Source organism: Macaca fascicularis, chromosome X (assembly GCF_037993035.2).
Source record: "Macaca fascicularis isolate 582-1 chromosome X, T2T-MFA8v1.1".
Taxonomy (NCBI): Eukaryota; Metazoa; Chordata; class Mammalia; order Primates; family Cercopithecidae; genus Macaca; species Macaca fascicularis.
The window spans coordinates 143767556-143784077 of record NC_088395.1 but is presented as its reverse complement, the minus strand read 5'-3'; the positions used below and the strand labels follow the sequence as shown (position 1 = coordinate 143784077).

General features: G+C 47.0%; 1 protein-coding gene across 5 annotated transcripts; it reads right to left on the bottom strand.

Moving 5' to 3' along the window:
- Positions 1-3365: 3365 nt before the first annotated feature.
- On the bottom strand, positions 3366-14840 carry ZIC3 (Zic family member 3). Of its 5 annotated transcripts, XR_006695157.3 has the most exons (6): positions 13262-14840; positions 11949-12112; positions 9802-10028; positions 6926-8661; positions 5354-5437; positions 3366-5201 (listed from the first exon to the last, which is right to left on the bottom strand). XR_006695157.3 is itself a non-coding variant. In XM_045383420.2 (4 exons), exons 1-3 carry the CDS (start codon positions 14316-14318, stop codon positions 9846-9848), a joined length of 1404 nt encoding a protein of 467 aa, XP_045239355.1. In that variant the 5' UTR covers positions 14319-14840; the 3' UTR covers positions 3800-3935; positions 9802-9845. The 5 variants fall into 5 exon arrangements, 4 of the variants coding, with proteins under 4 accessions (XP_015299806.1, XP_045239355.1, XP_005594767.1 ...); XM_045383420.2 differs by lacking the exons at positions 5354-5437; positions 6926-8661 and having other exon boundaries at positions 3800-3935; XM_015444320.3 differs by lacking the exons at positions 5354-5437; positions 6926-8661; positions 9802-10028 and having other exon boundaries at positions 3366-3935.
- Between the last annotated feature and the right edge of the window lie 1682 nt (positions 14841-16522).

Below are 16522 nucleotides of genomic sequence, written 5' to 3'. Positions count from 1 at the left end.
ATAGCCTTCTATGGTTGACTCTGGGACATTACAGAGGGAATTGTTAGCATACTCATTTTGCTTATTTCACCAATGAAGTTTCTTTCTTTCTTTTTTTTTTTTTTTTTTTCTGAGACAGAGTCTTGCTCTGTCGCCCAGGCTGGAGTGCAGTGGCGCGATCTCGGCTCACTGCAAGCTCCACCTCCTGGGTTCATGCCATTCTCCTGCTTCAGCCTCCTGAGTAGCTGGGACTACAGGCACCCGCCACCACGCCCGGCTAATTTTTTGTATTTTTAGTAGAGATGGGGTTTCACTGTGTTAGCCAGGATGGTCTCGATCTCCTGACCTCGTGATCCGCCCACCTTGGTCTCCCAAAGTGCTGGGATTACAGGTGTGGGCCACTGCGCCCGGCCTCACCAATGAAGTTTCTGATGACCTAATTTTTTTTTTTTAAAGGACTTTTGGCTGGGAGTGGTGGCTCATGCCTGTAATCCCAGCACTTTGGGAGGCTGAGGCGGGCAGATCACCTGAGGTCGGGAGTTTGAGACCAGCCTGACCAACATGGAGAAACCCTGTATCTACGAAAAATACAAAATTAGCCGGCCATGATGTCGCATGCCTGTAATCCCAGCTACTCAGGAGGCTGAGGCAGGAGAATTGCTTGAACTTGGGAGGAAGAGGTTGCGGTGAGCCGAAATCGCCCTATTGCACCCCAGCCTGAGGAACAAGAGGGAAATTCCATCTCAAAAAATAAAAATAAATGAATAAAAATCTAAAAAGGGTTTTTTTTGTTTGTTTTTTTTTTTTGAGTCTCGCTCTATCGCCATGCTGGACTGCAGTGGTGCGATCTTGGCTCACTGCAACCTCCACCTCCTGGGTTCAATCAATTCTCCTGCCTCAGCCTCCTGAATAGCTGGGATTAAAGGCATGCACCACCACACCCAGCTAATTTTTTGCATTTTTCATAGAGACAGGGTTTCACCATGTTGCCCAGGCTGGTCTCGAACTCCTGACCTCAGGTGATCCACCCGCCTCGGCCTCCCAAAGTGCTGGGATTACAGGTGTGAGTCACCACACTCAGCCTCGAAAAATAAATTTTACAAGGCTGACCTTCATGTTTAATTGGGCAGGGTAAATATGAGAGAGTCAGGAAGAAAGAGTTAGACAAAGCCGATAAACCAGTGAAAAAAAGCCTCCCAGGCCTCCGTAAAACAGCCCATGTTATTTAGCAGTACAGCTTCTCTGGGAAGCCCCAAGTTTCCAAAATCAGTGGGAAGGAAAGAAACACTTGCCACTCAGATAGCTCACTCAGGAAGAGCTGTGTGTTGGTGGTTTTGTTTTGTTTTTCTGTATAAATAGACTTACAATTGAAAACAAAATTCTATAATGCTGTAGTAGAGCATTTCTACGCTGTCTTTCAGTCAAGCCTCAGTTTATTAACATAATATAAAATCAGAGTAACCTTTACAACATAATAAAACCAAAAGTATGGCTGTAAAGTAGTAAGACTAGTGGTTGTTGTCTGTTTTGTTGTTGTTGTTATCTTAAGTGAATCCATCACCCATAGAATCCATAAACTTATTTGAAGGATGCTGACATTGGTCAAAACATTTCAGGACTCCTCACTGGGAACTGTGTTCAGGGCTAGCTTCCAAGCTCCAGAGAAAATCAGTCTCATTACTCTATAGTCACAACTACATAATATGATCATAAATTTGGTAAGGGGAAACTGAATAATTTAAGACATAGATTTAATCTTTTTGTTATATGTGAATATCAACTTTCACATTGTAAAATTGTCACTGAATTTTAATATAAGAATCAAGCTGTTGACTAAAGTAAAAATTTTATTCAATTAAAACCAAACCATTAAATTACTATGTTTACAGATTTTAAGTACACAGCTTATTTTTATCTAAGAATAAGTGTTTTCATTGGAAGATAATGAACAACAGGCATTTAATAACATTTTAATTTTATGTGTTTAAATATTCATAGCTATGTTCATAAACCCATATGCCTGATCTAGTGATTATGCTTATGAAATGCAGTATTTCTTACATGCCACAAATCTCCATCTACTTTCTGAAAACTATTAAATTTGCAATGCAGTACAAACCACTATATGTTTTTAGTAAAATATTCTATAATAGTAAAAATAGGAAACTACCCCAAAGCAACAAAACAATAACTACCTGCAAGGGGGAAAGAAGGCATCATTTGTTCAGGGACTACTCCGTGACAGGCTCTTTATGGACATTTTCTTGTTTAGTCCATAGAACAACCCTAGGAGGTATTATCACAGTGCAGCTGGCTCATGAACAACTCTGTAGCTTACCTTTCCTAGGGCTTTTTCAACAATCCCATTATTATACTCCACTGCCTGTCTGAAAGAACACAGTTCTTGTTCTTAAAAACAAAACAAAACACAAAAATTTTACCAACATTGTTATGGGGCATAGAAAATGTCAGGCGTTAGGAAGCTGAGAGTCAAAGAATCATAGGCTTCCTTGTCCTGGCCTTTTCTATTATTCTTGATGTAAATGAACAATTGGAATCACAGGGAGATGAGCATGTTTCCTACTACTAAAAAATTATGCTATCATCAGTCTACTTACCAAAAATTTCAATGAAACTGGATCTAAAGAATAATAGTAATATACTCTATCAGGCTGCAATTTTACAATACTTCATCATCGCATAATCATGCCAAATAAATAGAATGATAGTCATTCACAGATTACATTAGATTATAGATGTTAAATTTAAAATGAGAAATCAAGTATCTGGAGTTCCAATAATTCTTCTGTAGTGCCTTCATCTTCTCTAACATTACAGTTAATTAATGACAACTTGTGTTTTAATAACACCTATATTCCATGATTCTCTAAGTGTTCTAATCAATGGTTGTGCCAAGTTGTCTGCCCCAAAAACCACTTCAGCGCTTCTGAATAATATACATGTAATGTTGCAGTGTCTCCTCCCTGGATGCCACAGAGGCACTCTTTTCACCTTTCAGGTTATCTTCAGCTTTATCTTTCCCTCTCTTTCTCACCCAAATATTGGTGTTCAAATGCTCTTTTTTTTCCCTCCAAGCTCCTGCATCCTTTCATTCCTCCTAATCACCCCTATCAATCCTTGACTCTGAATTCTTCCCCTGGTCTTCCCAGTACCTGGCCTTGAACCCCTCTGGGAAAACACTGTGAGTTCAAAACAGTTGTTTGTGGTTTGTTCGGCGGGTTCCCCCCCCACCCCCATTTATTGCCTAGTGAAAGCCCAGCTATATCGTGAAAAATGTGAATTGAACATAAATTGTCCCAAGTCAACAGGTTAATCAAAGTTATTTAGGGGCTACTGTCATTTTAATAAAACAATAATCACAAAAATAATTTAAATGGTTTTATTTAAGTCCAACAAAAATTGAAGGGATCCTGGGTATTGCTTTCTGAACACAAACATGAGATTAACAAAACAACAATTCATGTTTCTAGTTTTAAACACTTTAGTTCTACATATAGAATGCTGATATTTGAAAAAGATTTTCAACAAGGTCAACACAATGTATGAGATAATGCATACTGGGTTATGAATTAGGCCAGACTTCACCTCCATCTTCCCATTTATAAATCCTAAATTGGGGGGAGTTTTTTTGCTTTTTCATTTCACAAATGATTGCTCAACACAGGATGAAATACACCAAAAGAAGAAAATAGTCTTTTTATACCTAGGGAAGAAGCTACTACTCTTAAAATGATCACTTCAAGGTAACAGACATCCAAATTAATGTGGTTTTCTTTGAAACCTCATCAGTAAATCATTTCTTGCACAGTAGGTTCGGCATTAACCCTGCATTTAGGATAGGTAGTGTTATGGAGGGCTGGCTGCTGCATACCAACGTCAGTATCAAGTTCTTCGTCAGGAATTAGAGACTGTCCCGGATACCAAGCAGGACAACACTGGCAAAAAAACAAAAAGTGAACTGCAGATAGGTCAAAACAGGCCACATTTCCTCTTAGAAAAAATGTCATAAAATGTTACATGGATATGTTGTTTTAAACTCTGGTTTATAATAAAACACGATGGAATGTTTTATTTTTAACACCTCAAATTCAAATGGTATTGACGCAGGTTGTATTTTAATAAAACATATGACACAAGACACACACCCTATTAGAGATCAAACATTATACCATCTGGTGAAAGCTATTGTTATAGTTACTATAAAGCTTACATTTCTCTCCATTCATCAGATTTGTAAATAGGTTGAACTGTCATCAGATTAAAAATATACAAAACTGCTTGGTTTGTTAAATGTTAATGAAAGAGATTTGCTTCAGTTTCAACAGATTTTTTGAAACGAGTTTCTCTAATATTCAAAGGATTTATGTTCCTCTGTTAAGTTACCATTAGTCCAAGTACTCTGAACACTCCCCGCTTCAAATGCTTCCAGCAAAGTTAGTGTTTTCCAAGCTGTAAATTTCAATGGTTATGATAGAACCAAACCTCGGTAAAAAAGCAGTGCCCTTTGGAGTCGTCATCCAAACAAATATAAGAGCTCTATCAATTTATCACTAGCCCGGTTTTGCAGAAATTCCATTCACATAACTCCTATGAAAATCAACCGGTTTTACCATATCAAATGACCCAAAGAACACCGCAGGTATCCAGGGGAAACAGTCCACCAATGCATCTTAGCTCAACTTTAAAGTCAATTTAAGAGACAATCTGGGCTCTGTAGCTCTTAAAGGGACAAACCCCGTCTAACCATTGGCTAAAGCTTCCTTAAGTTAATGAACTTTTTATTTTCCACACTTTTGGTACCAAGAGATTTAACCAGAAAAAAGCTCAAATCTCAGGATTCACACTACAGTATGGAAAAACAGAGTATACAGCAAGCACCATTTACTTCCTTTGATCTCTCAAAGATGTCAATACAATTCCAGTGAGGGGGTGGGGAAAGGGGGAGTGAGTGAACCGGGGAAGGAAACTTCACCCACAGGAAAAAAAAAAAAAAAAAATCGGCTTGGTGGCAATTTCAAAACAAGTTTCCAAACTACTGAAGAGGCTCCGGCCCCCTCTGACTTGCAGGAATCACACATAAGAAAAGGACAGAAAATACTACAGGGCATGCTTATTTTAATTGCCCATGGGTTTCCAATGCAAAGCACGACAACTTAAATGCATATTCCAAATTCTTGCTCCAAAGCCGTCTTCTTTGTGCACTGAAAAGGAGGAAAGACAACCCCATCAATTGTTCTCTGCAGATAAAGGCACTGTTTTGCAGATTTCCCCCCAGATCTGGGCCAGCCTTGCTAATGACCTGCCCACCCACCTGGGGCCCTTCCCAAGGTGGCCCACGGGAACTGCCCCACACCTTCAGGAGCCAAATGCGTGACACTGGACAACCCCAAGAGGGCTGACTTTTCCGTTTGGCCGTTGGTCTCCACGAAGACGCAACCTGGAAGAGTTCGAGCCGTTTATTTTCCTAGAGGAGCTGAGGTTCAATTACTACTCTTTTTAAAATCTTACATTTTCTTTTCCCTCACAAAAGACACATCTGAAGGTGAATCTGCAGCATTTTTCTACGGAGAAAACACGAGCTCGAGATCCCAGAGCTACCAGGGGTTCTTTCAACGCCAGCATTAAGGCAGTTAAGCAAAAGCTGAATTTTCGGAATTCTGGCCTTTTTTTCCCTTAACATAAGACCACCAGCTGTTAGGGCACACACCAAAGCTACAGTGCCAATTTTCATAGGCTCACGTTTAAATGAGATATACAGAACACGGAGCCTGGGCAACGTGTAGGGGTCGAACTAGCAATGGCACACTTGTCTGTTGAAGAGCCGGGGCATTTTCTTGGAAAATGGTGCCTACGTGTTCATAGGCTTCGCCACTGTCCTGAAAGAGAACATACTATCCACTCTTGGGGCATTTTTAGGGACTCAAAGGTTCTGTGGAATCCCAACCGGGGCCTGATAACTCGAAATGGCATCCCCTACCCATGGGAGCTCCGGGAGGGGGCGTTTTAAGTCGGGCCAGGTGGGTGGGGAGGCCTCTGGCGGGTTTTTTGTCCAAGTCCCATGGGAACCCCAAACCCAAAAAGCACACGCCAACTTCCCAGGAGAACGCCCAGGAAGAACTTCTTCGCTTCCGTTTTTTTAACAATTTTGCGCTCAACCGCCACGACCTACATTCCTCCGCGAGGCGCCCAGAGCTGAGGAATAACAACGGAGTTTAAACTACATAACAGTTCGGCAGCCTGTAGTCTGCGCTTTGCTGCGCTCCGCGGGGGTTCGCATCCGGCCGCCATGTTCACGACTCGAAAGCCGCCCCAAAACCAGCCCCCCTTCCCACATCCCTCTCCTCTCCTCCCCTCCCTCCCAGCTCAACCAAGGCCGCGGCACTGCAAAGCCGCTTTCAACTCTACCCCCCACCCCCTCGCAGCAAAATCCGACTCGACGGCTGCGAGGTGTGCGCCTGCGCGCGGCGCGGGGAGGGCGCGGGAGTGGGAGGCCTACGGGCCCCCGGCCGGGGCTTGAAAAGGCCGGAGCCACGGGGAAGCGGGGGAGGGGTTGGGGTCCCGGCCGGAGCCTCCTCTTTCCTCTCAGCGGGTCCCCGCTCCGGCCCTGGCCCGGCTCTCACACGTGCGCGCTAAAAACCCACTTCAAAGTCTGTTCCCGGCACGGGGGCGGCCCCTTTTGCGCCGGCCCCTGGGCACCCGCGCGGGCAGACAACCAGTTCCCGGGCCTCGCAGCCCCCACTGTCCCACGCGCTGCGAAGAGGCCGGAGGGGCCGAGCGAGAGAGGACGTTCGCTGGTGACCCCCGGGAGCCGCAAGCGGCCTTCGGGTGGACGAATACCTCCCTGCCCCCAACCCCCACCGCTTTAGAAAATTGAATTGAACACAAAGTTTGCGGCCAGCGCTACGCAGTGGCCTTCGGAGCTCACCATTGTTTGGGCTCGTATTGACCCCAGGTCCGGATTAGGCAGAGGCTGATTCCTGCTTTACAGCCCCGCCGGCCTAATGAGGCCGGGAGGCGATGGGGCGCGAAGCGTCCTCAGAGCCTGGGCGACCGCCGGCTTACGGCCGCCAAGGGCCCTGTAGGTGGAGGTCAAAGGGTCAGCGGGCAGAGACCGCGAGAGAATTGACCCTAGGAAATGAGGTCCCTTCCCCCCGCCCGAGCCTCGACAGAGACTTGCAAGAACTTGGTGTGTGGACAGGGACCCTGGGAGCCCCCGCGAGGGGCCCGAGGACAGCTGAGCTGGAGCCCCGACTTCCGAAACGCCTGGCCTCGCCGCCTCTGCCCCGGCCCGGGCCAAGGATCCACTGGAGGCTTGGGACTCGAGGGACAGAAACCTGTGAGAGGAAACCAGTCTAGGTGCCAGGAAAATCTCTTCAGGCGATGGGCAGGCTGCTGGCGATTCTTCCACAAACTTACATGTTAAGAGGCCCTTCGACTTTGCTCCTCTGTTTTAGGGAGCTTTTTTGAAGGGGGAGAGAGAGCCAGGGCGAAGAGGCAGAGACATCAGGCTGGGAGAAGGGAGGAGGGGGAGGAGCGAGGAAGTCCTGAACACTCCAACTTTTCCTGGGAGGCTTTGTGAGTGGAGGTCTCTGCTCACTCATGTCCAACTTTAGTAATTTAGATCGACCGGCCTGCTTAGCGTGGACCCTGTCCTGATCTTTAACCTTCCGAAGCTGGATGAAGGCCAAACTTCTGTCTTGCATGGAAATAGCCACCTCCCTTTTGCCTAACAGTGGAAATCTTCTTATGCAAAATCACTCATTTTGAAAAAGGGACTTTCAACAAAGATCTTACAAGGTGCAAGAGGAAAAGTAACAAGTTGATTTATACTAAGAGTCTGGCCCATGCCTCGGGCTTGAGCATTTATGAGTTCTTTTTTTGGGGGGGGGGGATACTTACTCTCTAAGGTTGTTTACTGAATATTCAAGAATGTAATTGTGCACTCCCAGAGCCAGATTATAGAGGGGAAATCTGTGAAAAGTTTTCTATCAAAATAAGGAGTTTTCTTTACCGCAAATGACAAGGGTGGAGGACATGATTTTGAGAAATATGATGCTATACCCAAATTAGATGTAATGATCTACACGGGCAAAACTTGATATTCTCCTAATATTGGTTATCATAATTGTTTTTCATTTAATTGATATCTTCCCCTTTTAGGACACTCAGAATACTTTCCTGTAAAATTTTATGGTGGAATAATTTCAAGTAAGAAAAGGTCAAACTCCTCTTTCTCTCTTAAGGAGATATTTAATACATTTAATTGAAACGGAGGCAAATTTTTGGTGGAATCTTGTACCCAACACAGGGCTCTACTTCCATTTAAAGTTAGGTTAGATTGAGGGTGGGGGAGGGAACTCATGGAGAAAGTGATAAATTATGGAAATTCATTGTACAGTTCAGAAGAAAAATATACTATTTAGACTTCACAATGGAACACACTTAGAGCCAGTCTTATGAATATATACTTTCTGAGAACTTGCTGAGCATTTAAAATGGTCTCTGGTTTGAGGTGAAGGAAAAAACCTGAAATAGGAATCTGGTCCAGCACCCTCAATGTCAAGGTCAAGATCGGAATGTCTGGGTTGGGAGTGATAGACTGACCAGGTTACCTGCTCGTCACATGTGGAGTCATCCCAATCTCCGTTCATGGCATTCAGGCTTGGATATTGGTGGAAGAAAATGCAAAAGACCCCATTATTCTCCACTAACAAAAAATAGCCTCCAAAGCAATTTGCAATTAGAAACTGTCAATAATTGTCTGTTGACAAAGATCAGTAGATAACTTAAAATAGATTGCTTCAACTGCGTGAATTCACAGAATCAAAGTTTCTTTTAATCATCAGAAGTTCTATAAACATTTCAATTTCAGATTGATTTATTTGAACATGAAAAAAAATCAGGCACCAAATACAAAAATGTTATAACATAAATAAGATGTGCCAAGACTTTATTTCTTCAAAAAGAACAATAAACAAAATTCTAGAATTGAAAATGATCATATATAATACCAAATTGCCACCAAAAACCTAGAGCATTGCCCCTTAAAGGAGGTACTTAAGCCTATTCAATACATTTCTAAATACTTTACAATTCCTTATCTCCACCTTTCTGTTATTCATGCAGAGATTGGGCTCAATAACAAACAGCACCCTAATAAAAAAGGTCTCAATACTCTACCCACTCCAGCCCCCCCAAATAGCAATCAATTTCTTTTCCATATAACCATTGTAAAAGAACTGTTTGTCCAAAGGAGTTGCTTCACTGAAGATTAAATGGATTGTTAACATTTCATCACAAAGCAAACAACCGTTTTTCATTGTTATTGATTTTAATGGAAACAATGCTCTTAACATCTTTGCCTACAAATCATGAACTTTAAAAATACATATTTTGCAATTTTTTTCCATAGCATCATTTCAGAACTGCTGCAGTTATTACACCGCTATATAAATGTTATGGATAATTGCGATAATTATGAACTATATACAGCAAACAAATCAGCCTTTGCCTTCCAAAATTGTAAATGGACTATGGTTCTTTTAAGAAGCACTTTAACCATAAGTAAGCAATGCTCAACTGGCCTTACTCATCACCACTGTTTCAGACATAAGCTATCTTTTGAAAATATATAGATAGCCACTAGATAGATTGATAGACAGATTAGATAAGTCATAGATACAAACATATATAGGTATATGGGTGATCTCTAGATAGAAAACACAGACATGCATCCTGCCGCAATTTTCATTTTTATGTAAGGTAATAAAGAACTAAGGGACATAAAATTCATTAGGTTACCTTATGTTTATATATGTAGGGCAGGGATGATTAAATCCAGCTTCTCAGTCTTTGAAGTACAAGATTGAGATGTCATGGCCACTAACTGAATTGATCAGTAATATTTGATTTGCATGCCGAAAATCCAGGACAAACACATTTAAACTCGCAGTTAAACAACCATCTGAGATAGAGATAAGGAAAGGAGAGTCTTCCCAGATGGAAACTGACACTGTAAGGAATTTATACTGTAATAGAAAAATAATTTAACAATTAAAAAAGGGATCTGAGTGAGTTATAAATACCAACAAACAAGATTTAATTTGCTCACATCTCCTCTTTGTAGAAGGCTGTTACAAAACAAGAGAAAGGAGTCAGTGGTTCCAAAATTGTAAATTGTGTTCTTCTTTCAAAACAATAAAATTTTAATGCTAAAGCAGTTATAATCAAAAGCTGTACAGAACTTGTTAGAAAACATTTATCCATAAATATTGTTCAGTTCCCGGCACTTGTAGCAATAATTAAATTACAAACGATAAATATGGCATCAATGGATATGTATTTACAAAAAAAAAAGTTATTACAAAAGGCAACTGTATACTAAACGTCACAATCTGTGTAGAGTAACATCACATCCTCAGCCTGAAAAAAATACTGAACAACAGTTTCGACCCTATTAGACAAAAATACATTCACAAGTGTAATGCTTTGAGGAAAAGTTCAAGACATAACAGGACTTTGGCACGGTTTTAAGACTGTGAGAGTTTAAACAATCACCACTAAGGCGAAAAAGAATTTCCATCAGTTTAATATCACCACCACCAACAAGCCTTCTATAACTTCCTCTCGAGAAACAGGACAACTGTTAAAATGAATTGCAGGAGTTTAAGAATGGGGTGTCGCAGACAGCAAGAGGAAGGGGAAGAAAAAGCAGTGTAAAGATTTTGTAAAAAATGCTTCAAATGCCAAAACATATTTTCTAATCCTGAGAAAAGGGCATGGCTACTTTTGGATCTTGCCCAAAACCTTCCTGGACAATTGCAATTAACAAGATGTAGCCCTATATATGGCCTCTTGCCTTAAAACTCCATTTCCATCTGATTGGTCTCAGTTTTCTTTTAAAAATGCATTTGGTCCATTCTATAGTTAACAGGGTTTGTGTTTGTCCTCAGACGTACCATTCGTTAAAATTAGGAGGAAGTCCAGGGTTGTGGCTGGTGCTAGTTTGAACTGCAGAAGGGGTTTTAGTGGTATCTTTACTGTTTGCAGAAGCTATAGCGGGTGGAGTGGAAGATTCATAGCCTGAACTGGCAGCAGGGGAGGAATCTGACCCTTGAGATTCATGAACCTAAAATTAACATGTATATATTATAATGAATATAATTCCAACTGGCAATGTGCAAGCAAAAACAAGAGCAGAATTCGAGCACTGTAACAACAAGACCGCCCAGTGACCCACTTAAAAGAAAAATGCTGCTTTAAAAAAAAAAAAAATCCATATTACCGATGTCTAGAAAACCCGGAGATGTTCGCTAAAAACCAGTTTTGCTCCGAAGACTGGTATTATGGAAAAGGAATAAAGCACTCCGTTTTGGTCATGCCACTTCAAAAATGCTTTCTCCACGGATGGAGTGGGGTAAGCAGTTACACTGTGAGGTCCTATAAAATACTAAATCCGGGCCCAGGTTTCATCAAGCCCGTTTCGGCTTGGGAAAGCAGGTACAGAGAAGGTGGCACAGGGGCCCTGAGCGCTGCGAAGTCGCAGACAAATGTGTGGGAATCAGATCGCGCTCCTCGGCCCTATTGTTTTATCCGAAGCCAAAGAGCGAATGAACCACCCACCCCCGGGTTCGGCGCGGCTACTCTCGGTTCCCACCGCGGGCTGAGTCGGGAAGAGGCGGCCACGGCAGTCCCGCAAGCCTAGGCGAGCTCGGCTAGAGCTTCCCAGTAAACAACCGATTGTTCCCTCCGCTTCCTCCCCCTCCCAACTTTGCTCACTCCCGCCCCCACCCCGCCCGGTCCCCAAAATGGGTTCAAGGTGTCACTGCTGGAGCAAATCGGATTTAACGTGGAGGACAGAGGGTGGGCAGCGCGGGCACTTCCGTTCCGCGGCCCGGCGTCGGGCCGAGTGTTTACAAACCGCCGACCGCTAATAAAGAGGTAATTACCTTCATGTGTTTGCGCAGGGAGCTCGGGTGCGTGTAGGACTTGTCGCACACTTTGCAGATATAGGGCTTGTCCGAGGTATGCACATGCATGTGCTTCTTACGGTCGCTGCTGTTGGCAAAGCGTCTGTCACAGCCTTCAAATTCACATTTGAAAGGTTTCTCACCTGCAAAAGGCAAAAACCCAAAGGGGGTAAAATACGGTCAGTGCCGGAGTTTCCCAGAGGCAAGCAGCAGGAGACTGAGCTTCCGGCGGTCTTCCCGGAGAGGGAGCGCCGACTGGGGGCTGCTGTTGAGAATCTATTTTTCCCTGGAGAGAAATGAAGAGCGTAGGTTGAGCCCGCTAGGTTTGGGAGTGGTGGTCGGGGCGGGGGTGGGGCAGGGCAGGCCCAAAACCTGACCACGTCTTTGTTCTTGCAAGGAGGGAAAGCCCCTGGCTCCTCCGAAGTTTCCCCTAAGTTGTGTTTCCACCCCACCCGACCCAGGGCTCCCAATGCGCGGCCACGTTCCGCCACCACCTCGGCGATGTAACCGAGCCCGGCGGGACAATGGGCCCCGGACAGGACAATCCCGTTCAGCCTCTTTGTACCTTTTAATTTGCCTCTTTCAAATGCAGTGGTTTGGCTAAGCCCGGTATTAAAAAGCCTGGGTAGTCGTACTTAATGTTTGGGGGGGGGGATATACATATATATATATATATATATATATATATATATATATATATATATATAAAAATCCAGGGGGCTCCAGACAGTTTTACAAGATGTTATGAACAACCCACGAAACTGCTTTAGCTTTCCTCCCGGAGGACTGAATTGAACCTGGAACTCCAAATAAAAATAGTTTGACAAAAGTATCAGTCATTTAATTAGGAGATGTGCCAATCAAGTGTAAAAAAGAGCGGAAGTAACCGAAAGTTAGTTTTCATTAGCATTTCTATGGTTGCCTTCCACGAATGTGTGCCGAGAGCTAAGTCGCTTGTAAGCAATATGCTCTCAACACATTCGGAGTCCCTTCACCGTAACCCAGAAAGGGAGACAAAAAGAGGAGGCGCCAGTTTGTTCCTGGGCGCGAGAAGGTCCCAATTAGTTCCTGAGACCGCAGAGCAGTCTGCCCGGGAAGTTAGAACTCGGCAAAGGCGCCACGGGACGGGGAGGGCTAGGGGTGGAGGGTCACTGACAGCGCTTCTTTTTCGAGCGGCCGTTGCGGGGCGTCGCCCCTTTCCCTGGCCGCCACCTCTCTCCCTCGCGCTGTTAAGTCCGTTGCGTGACGGGGTATCGCCAGTGGAACCCACGCCCGCCTGCTTTTTCCCTTACCTGTGTGGGTTCTCTTATGGATCTTGAGGTTCTCAGAACGGGCAAAGATCTTCCCGCAGCCCGGGAAGGGGCATGGGAAGGGCTTCTCGCCCGTGTGCACTCGGATGTGGTTGACCAGTTTGTACTTCGCCTTGAAAGACTTGCCCTCCCGGGGGCACTCCTCCCAGTAGCAGACGTGGTTGTTCTGCTCCGGGCCCCCCACATGCTCCATGGTGACATGTGTCACCAGCTCATGCATGGTGCTGAAGGTCCGGTCGCAGCTTTTCTTGGGCCGGCTCAGCTGAGCCTCGTCGATCCACTTGCACGACAGCTCCTGCTTGATGGGCTGCCGCATATAACGGAAGAAGGCGCCGGGCCCGTGGTGGGCCGCCACGTTCACGCCCATGTTCATGTTCATGGGGCTGTAGTTAGGAAACTGCGCGCCGGCCGCGTAGGGGTCCGTGCGCGGGCTGGCCACTGGGCGGTATGGGTCAGCACGGCCGAACAGCTCCCCACGCAGCCCCAGGTGGACCTGGTTGTTGTCCACGTGCCCTGTGGGCGACGGGTGCCCAGCGCCCTGCTCATGCAGCCCAGGAAAGAGCAAGTAGCCAGGGGGCTCGGGGATGCCAGGTGGAGCATGCAGGCTGCTCGCCGAGCCGGCGAAGAGCCCGTGCTGCCCGCCACCCGAGGCCGCCTCACTGAGCCCGGAGCTGCGCTGGCGGAACAGAAAGTCGCGCGTTGAGTTGAAGGCGGCAGAGGCAGCGCCGCCGTAGCTGGGCACCTGGCTGGCGTGGTGATGATGGTGGTGGTGGTGGTGATGGTGGCCCAGGGCGTTGGCGTAGCCCGAACCCTGCGGCGTGAAAGCCGAGCTCTGGCCTGAAGATAGATCGTGCGCCGCGGCAGGGCTCAGCTTGAAGGCAGCGGCGGCGGCAGCGGCGGCGGCGTGGGTTGTGTCCCCGAAGGGATTCAGCCCCATGCCTGCCGGCTCACGGTTGGGCATCTCGTGGTGGCGCGGCGCGCCGAAGCTGCCCACTCCCAGCCCAGGGAACTGCGGGCCTCCGTCCAGGAGCATCGTCATGGGTGGGACGTTCTGGGCACAGGCGATCCGGCCGAAATGAGAGAGGGTATCGGCGAAGGAGGAGATCTCCGAAGTGCCGTAGTCGGAAAGGGGTGGCGGCGGTTGGACACTGCCGGGAGACCCCCAAGGCGCTACCAGGGGCTGCAACTTTCCGTCACTGCGAGTCTCCTGCAGAGGGGTAGGAGGGAGGAGGGGAAGAAAGAGCAGGGAGGGGGTGTTGGGGGGGGAGGAGGGAGGAGAAAAGACTCTGGGACTAGATCTGGTTTAACAAACTAACAGGCGCGCACAAAGAAAAATAAGCAAAATAGTAAGTAGAGGGCGGAGTTTGCCAATCCTGTCCCGGGCACCCCTCCTCTCTCCGAGTGCACAGAACCGCAGGGCCAGGAGGCTCCCTGGGTACCCGCCTCTGGGCTGGGCTGCGCCTAGTGGCGGAACCGGCTAGCGGCCGGCCGGCGGGCAGCGGGCAGTAGGCAGGCTCGGTACTCGCCGCTTGCCGCTCGCCGCGCGAGTCCCAGCCTCTTCGCCTCCAGAGTAATGTCCTTGGACTGATAAAGTCAATCACTCACTCCTCGCACATAAACCGAGCGGGAGGCGCGCGGCGCGCGCCAATGGGGAGCCAGCTGGCCCGCGGTCACCTGACCCCCGGCCGGACCGCCCATTGGCCGCCGCGAGGCTGATTGGCAGCGCGGAGCGGAGAACATGGCAGCCGTGGCCGAGCGACCCCCGCTGATTGGGCAGCCGCCGGGTGCCTGGCAGGTGAGGCGGCGGCTGACGGGCGGCCGCGAGTGGGCTCCACCGGGCTTGAGCGGCTGCGGGGAACTGGGGCCGGCTCCAGCCGGCAAACGGCGGGACGCCGCCGGGCCTCTCGCGGGCCTCCCCCCACCCCTCGCGCTCGTTACCCGCTTTGGCCAAAGAAACTCTTTGCCCCGGGAGGATCGGTCCCACTGTTGCGCCGTCGGAGGAGACGCGGTGCCCAACGTCCAGTCCCGCCTAGGTCCCCGCTGCCTCACCACCTTGAGAACATGTCCCCTCTGTAGCTTCAGGGCGCAGATCCTGGGGAGAGCCCAGCATTTTCGCGCTCCCGGCCCAGCCGCTGCGTCCACCCCCAATCACTGCGAGTTCTAATGGCCTCGAGACCCTGGACCCAGGCCCAGATAGTTCGCCGTTTGTGCCCCAACCTGTCGACAGCTGTCCGAGACCCAAAGGAGAAGAAATTACAATTAGAGCTGATCTCCCTTACTTCCGTCTGCGCCAAGCGTTGACCCTTTAGTTTGTGAGCAGCGGCTGTACTCGCCGCTGCCCACTTCCCGAATTACACACCGGGCACGACACAGCAAACATATACAACGCAGTAAACACAAGCACACAGCAAGAAACAAGCACACAACACAGTAAACACAAGCGCACCACAGGAAACAAACACTACACATGAAATACGCACACAACACAAGAAAGTAAACACATACAACACAGTAACATAAACTACGCACGACACAATAAACACAGGCACACAACTAAACACAATAGAGCAAATACACATAACAGCAAACACCCACAAATACAAAACATGCCAAGAGCACTTTTAGCCCGTGTACACAAAACATGCACACAACACACTAAACACATAATACACTAGACACACAGTATCAGGGTGGTTTCCAAATCACTAGGCTAATCAGCTTTGAATTCTCAACATTTTCAAATGCAAAAGTCGTGTTGGGGGGTGCTGATGCTGAATGGGGACTGTGACATGGAATTCTCTTTCCTCTGAACAGCCAAGGCTTTACTCTCTTCTACTCCTACCCGGAGAAGGTAAAGCATGTAGTGACCTCAGGGACTGCTTACCCCTTAAGGATTTACTTCCAGGGGTGCGTGTGAAAGTCCTCCCGCCTTCTGTCTGGTGCGAGGTCTTTCTAGACATAATGACCAGGTTCAGGCAAGGCTATAAATTCACTCATTTTTCCTGCAAGGCATTTGCAAAGAATGCAGGAGAGTGAGAGTGGAAAGAAAAGGCAGAGAGAAAGATGGCTGTGATTGTCACATCCCTAGCCGGGCCAAGCCCCAAAGTCTGAGCCTTGAGGCAGCCTCACAGCCTGGCCGCCATCTCTCTGTAGGAAACAGAACATCTGATCAAGTTCAGAGGCGCCAGGAGAGACCGCCTCAAGCAGCGCTTTATAACTGCAGCCTTTCCCTTCCTGCTCCCC

Bases quoted from the DNA above. Each gene is read 5' to 3' on its own strand.
- ZIC3 (XM_045383420.2), bottom strand. From the start codon at position 14,318: ATGACGATGCTCCTGGACGGAGGCCCGCAGTTCCCTGGGCTGGGAGTG. The intron at 12,113-13,261 runs GTAAGGGAAAAA...TGCCTTTTGCAG, and splicing joins CCATAAGAGAACCCACACAG to GTGAGAAACCTTTCAAATGT. The intron at 10,029-11,948 runs GTAATTACCTCT...TTTCTATTACAG, and splicing joins CCCTGCGCAAACACATGAAG to TATAAATTCCTTACAGTGTC.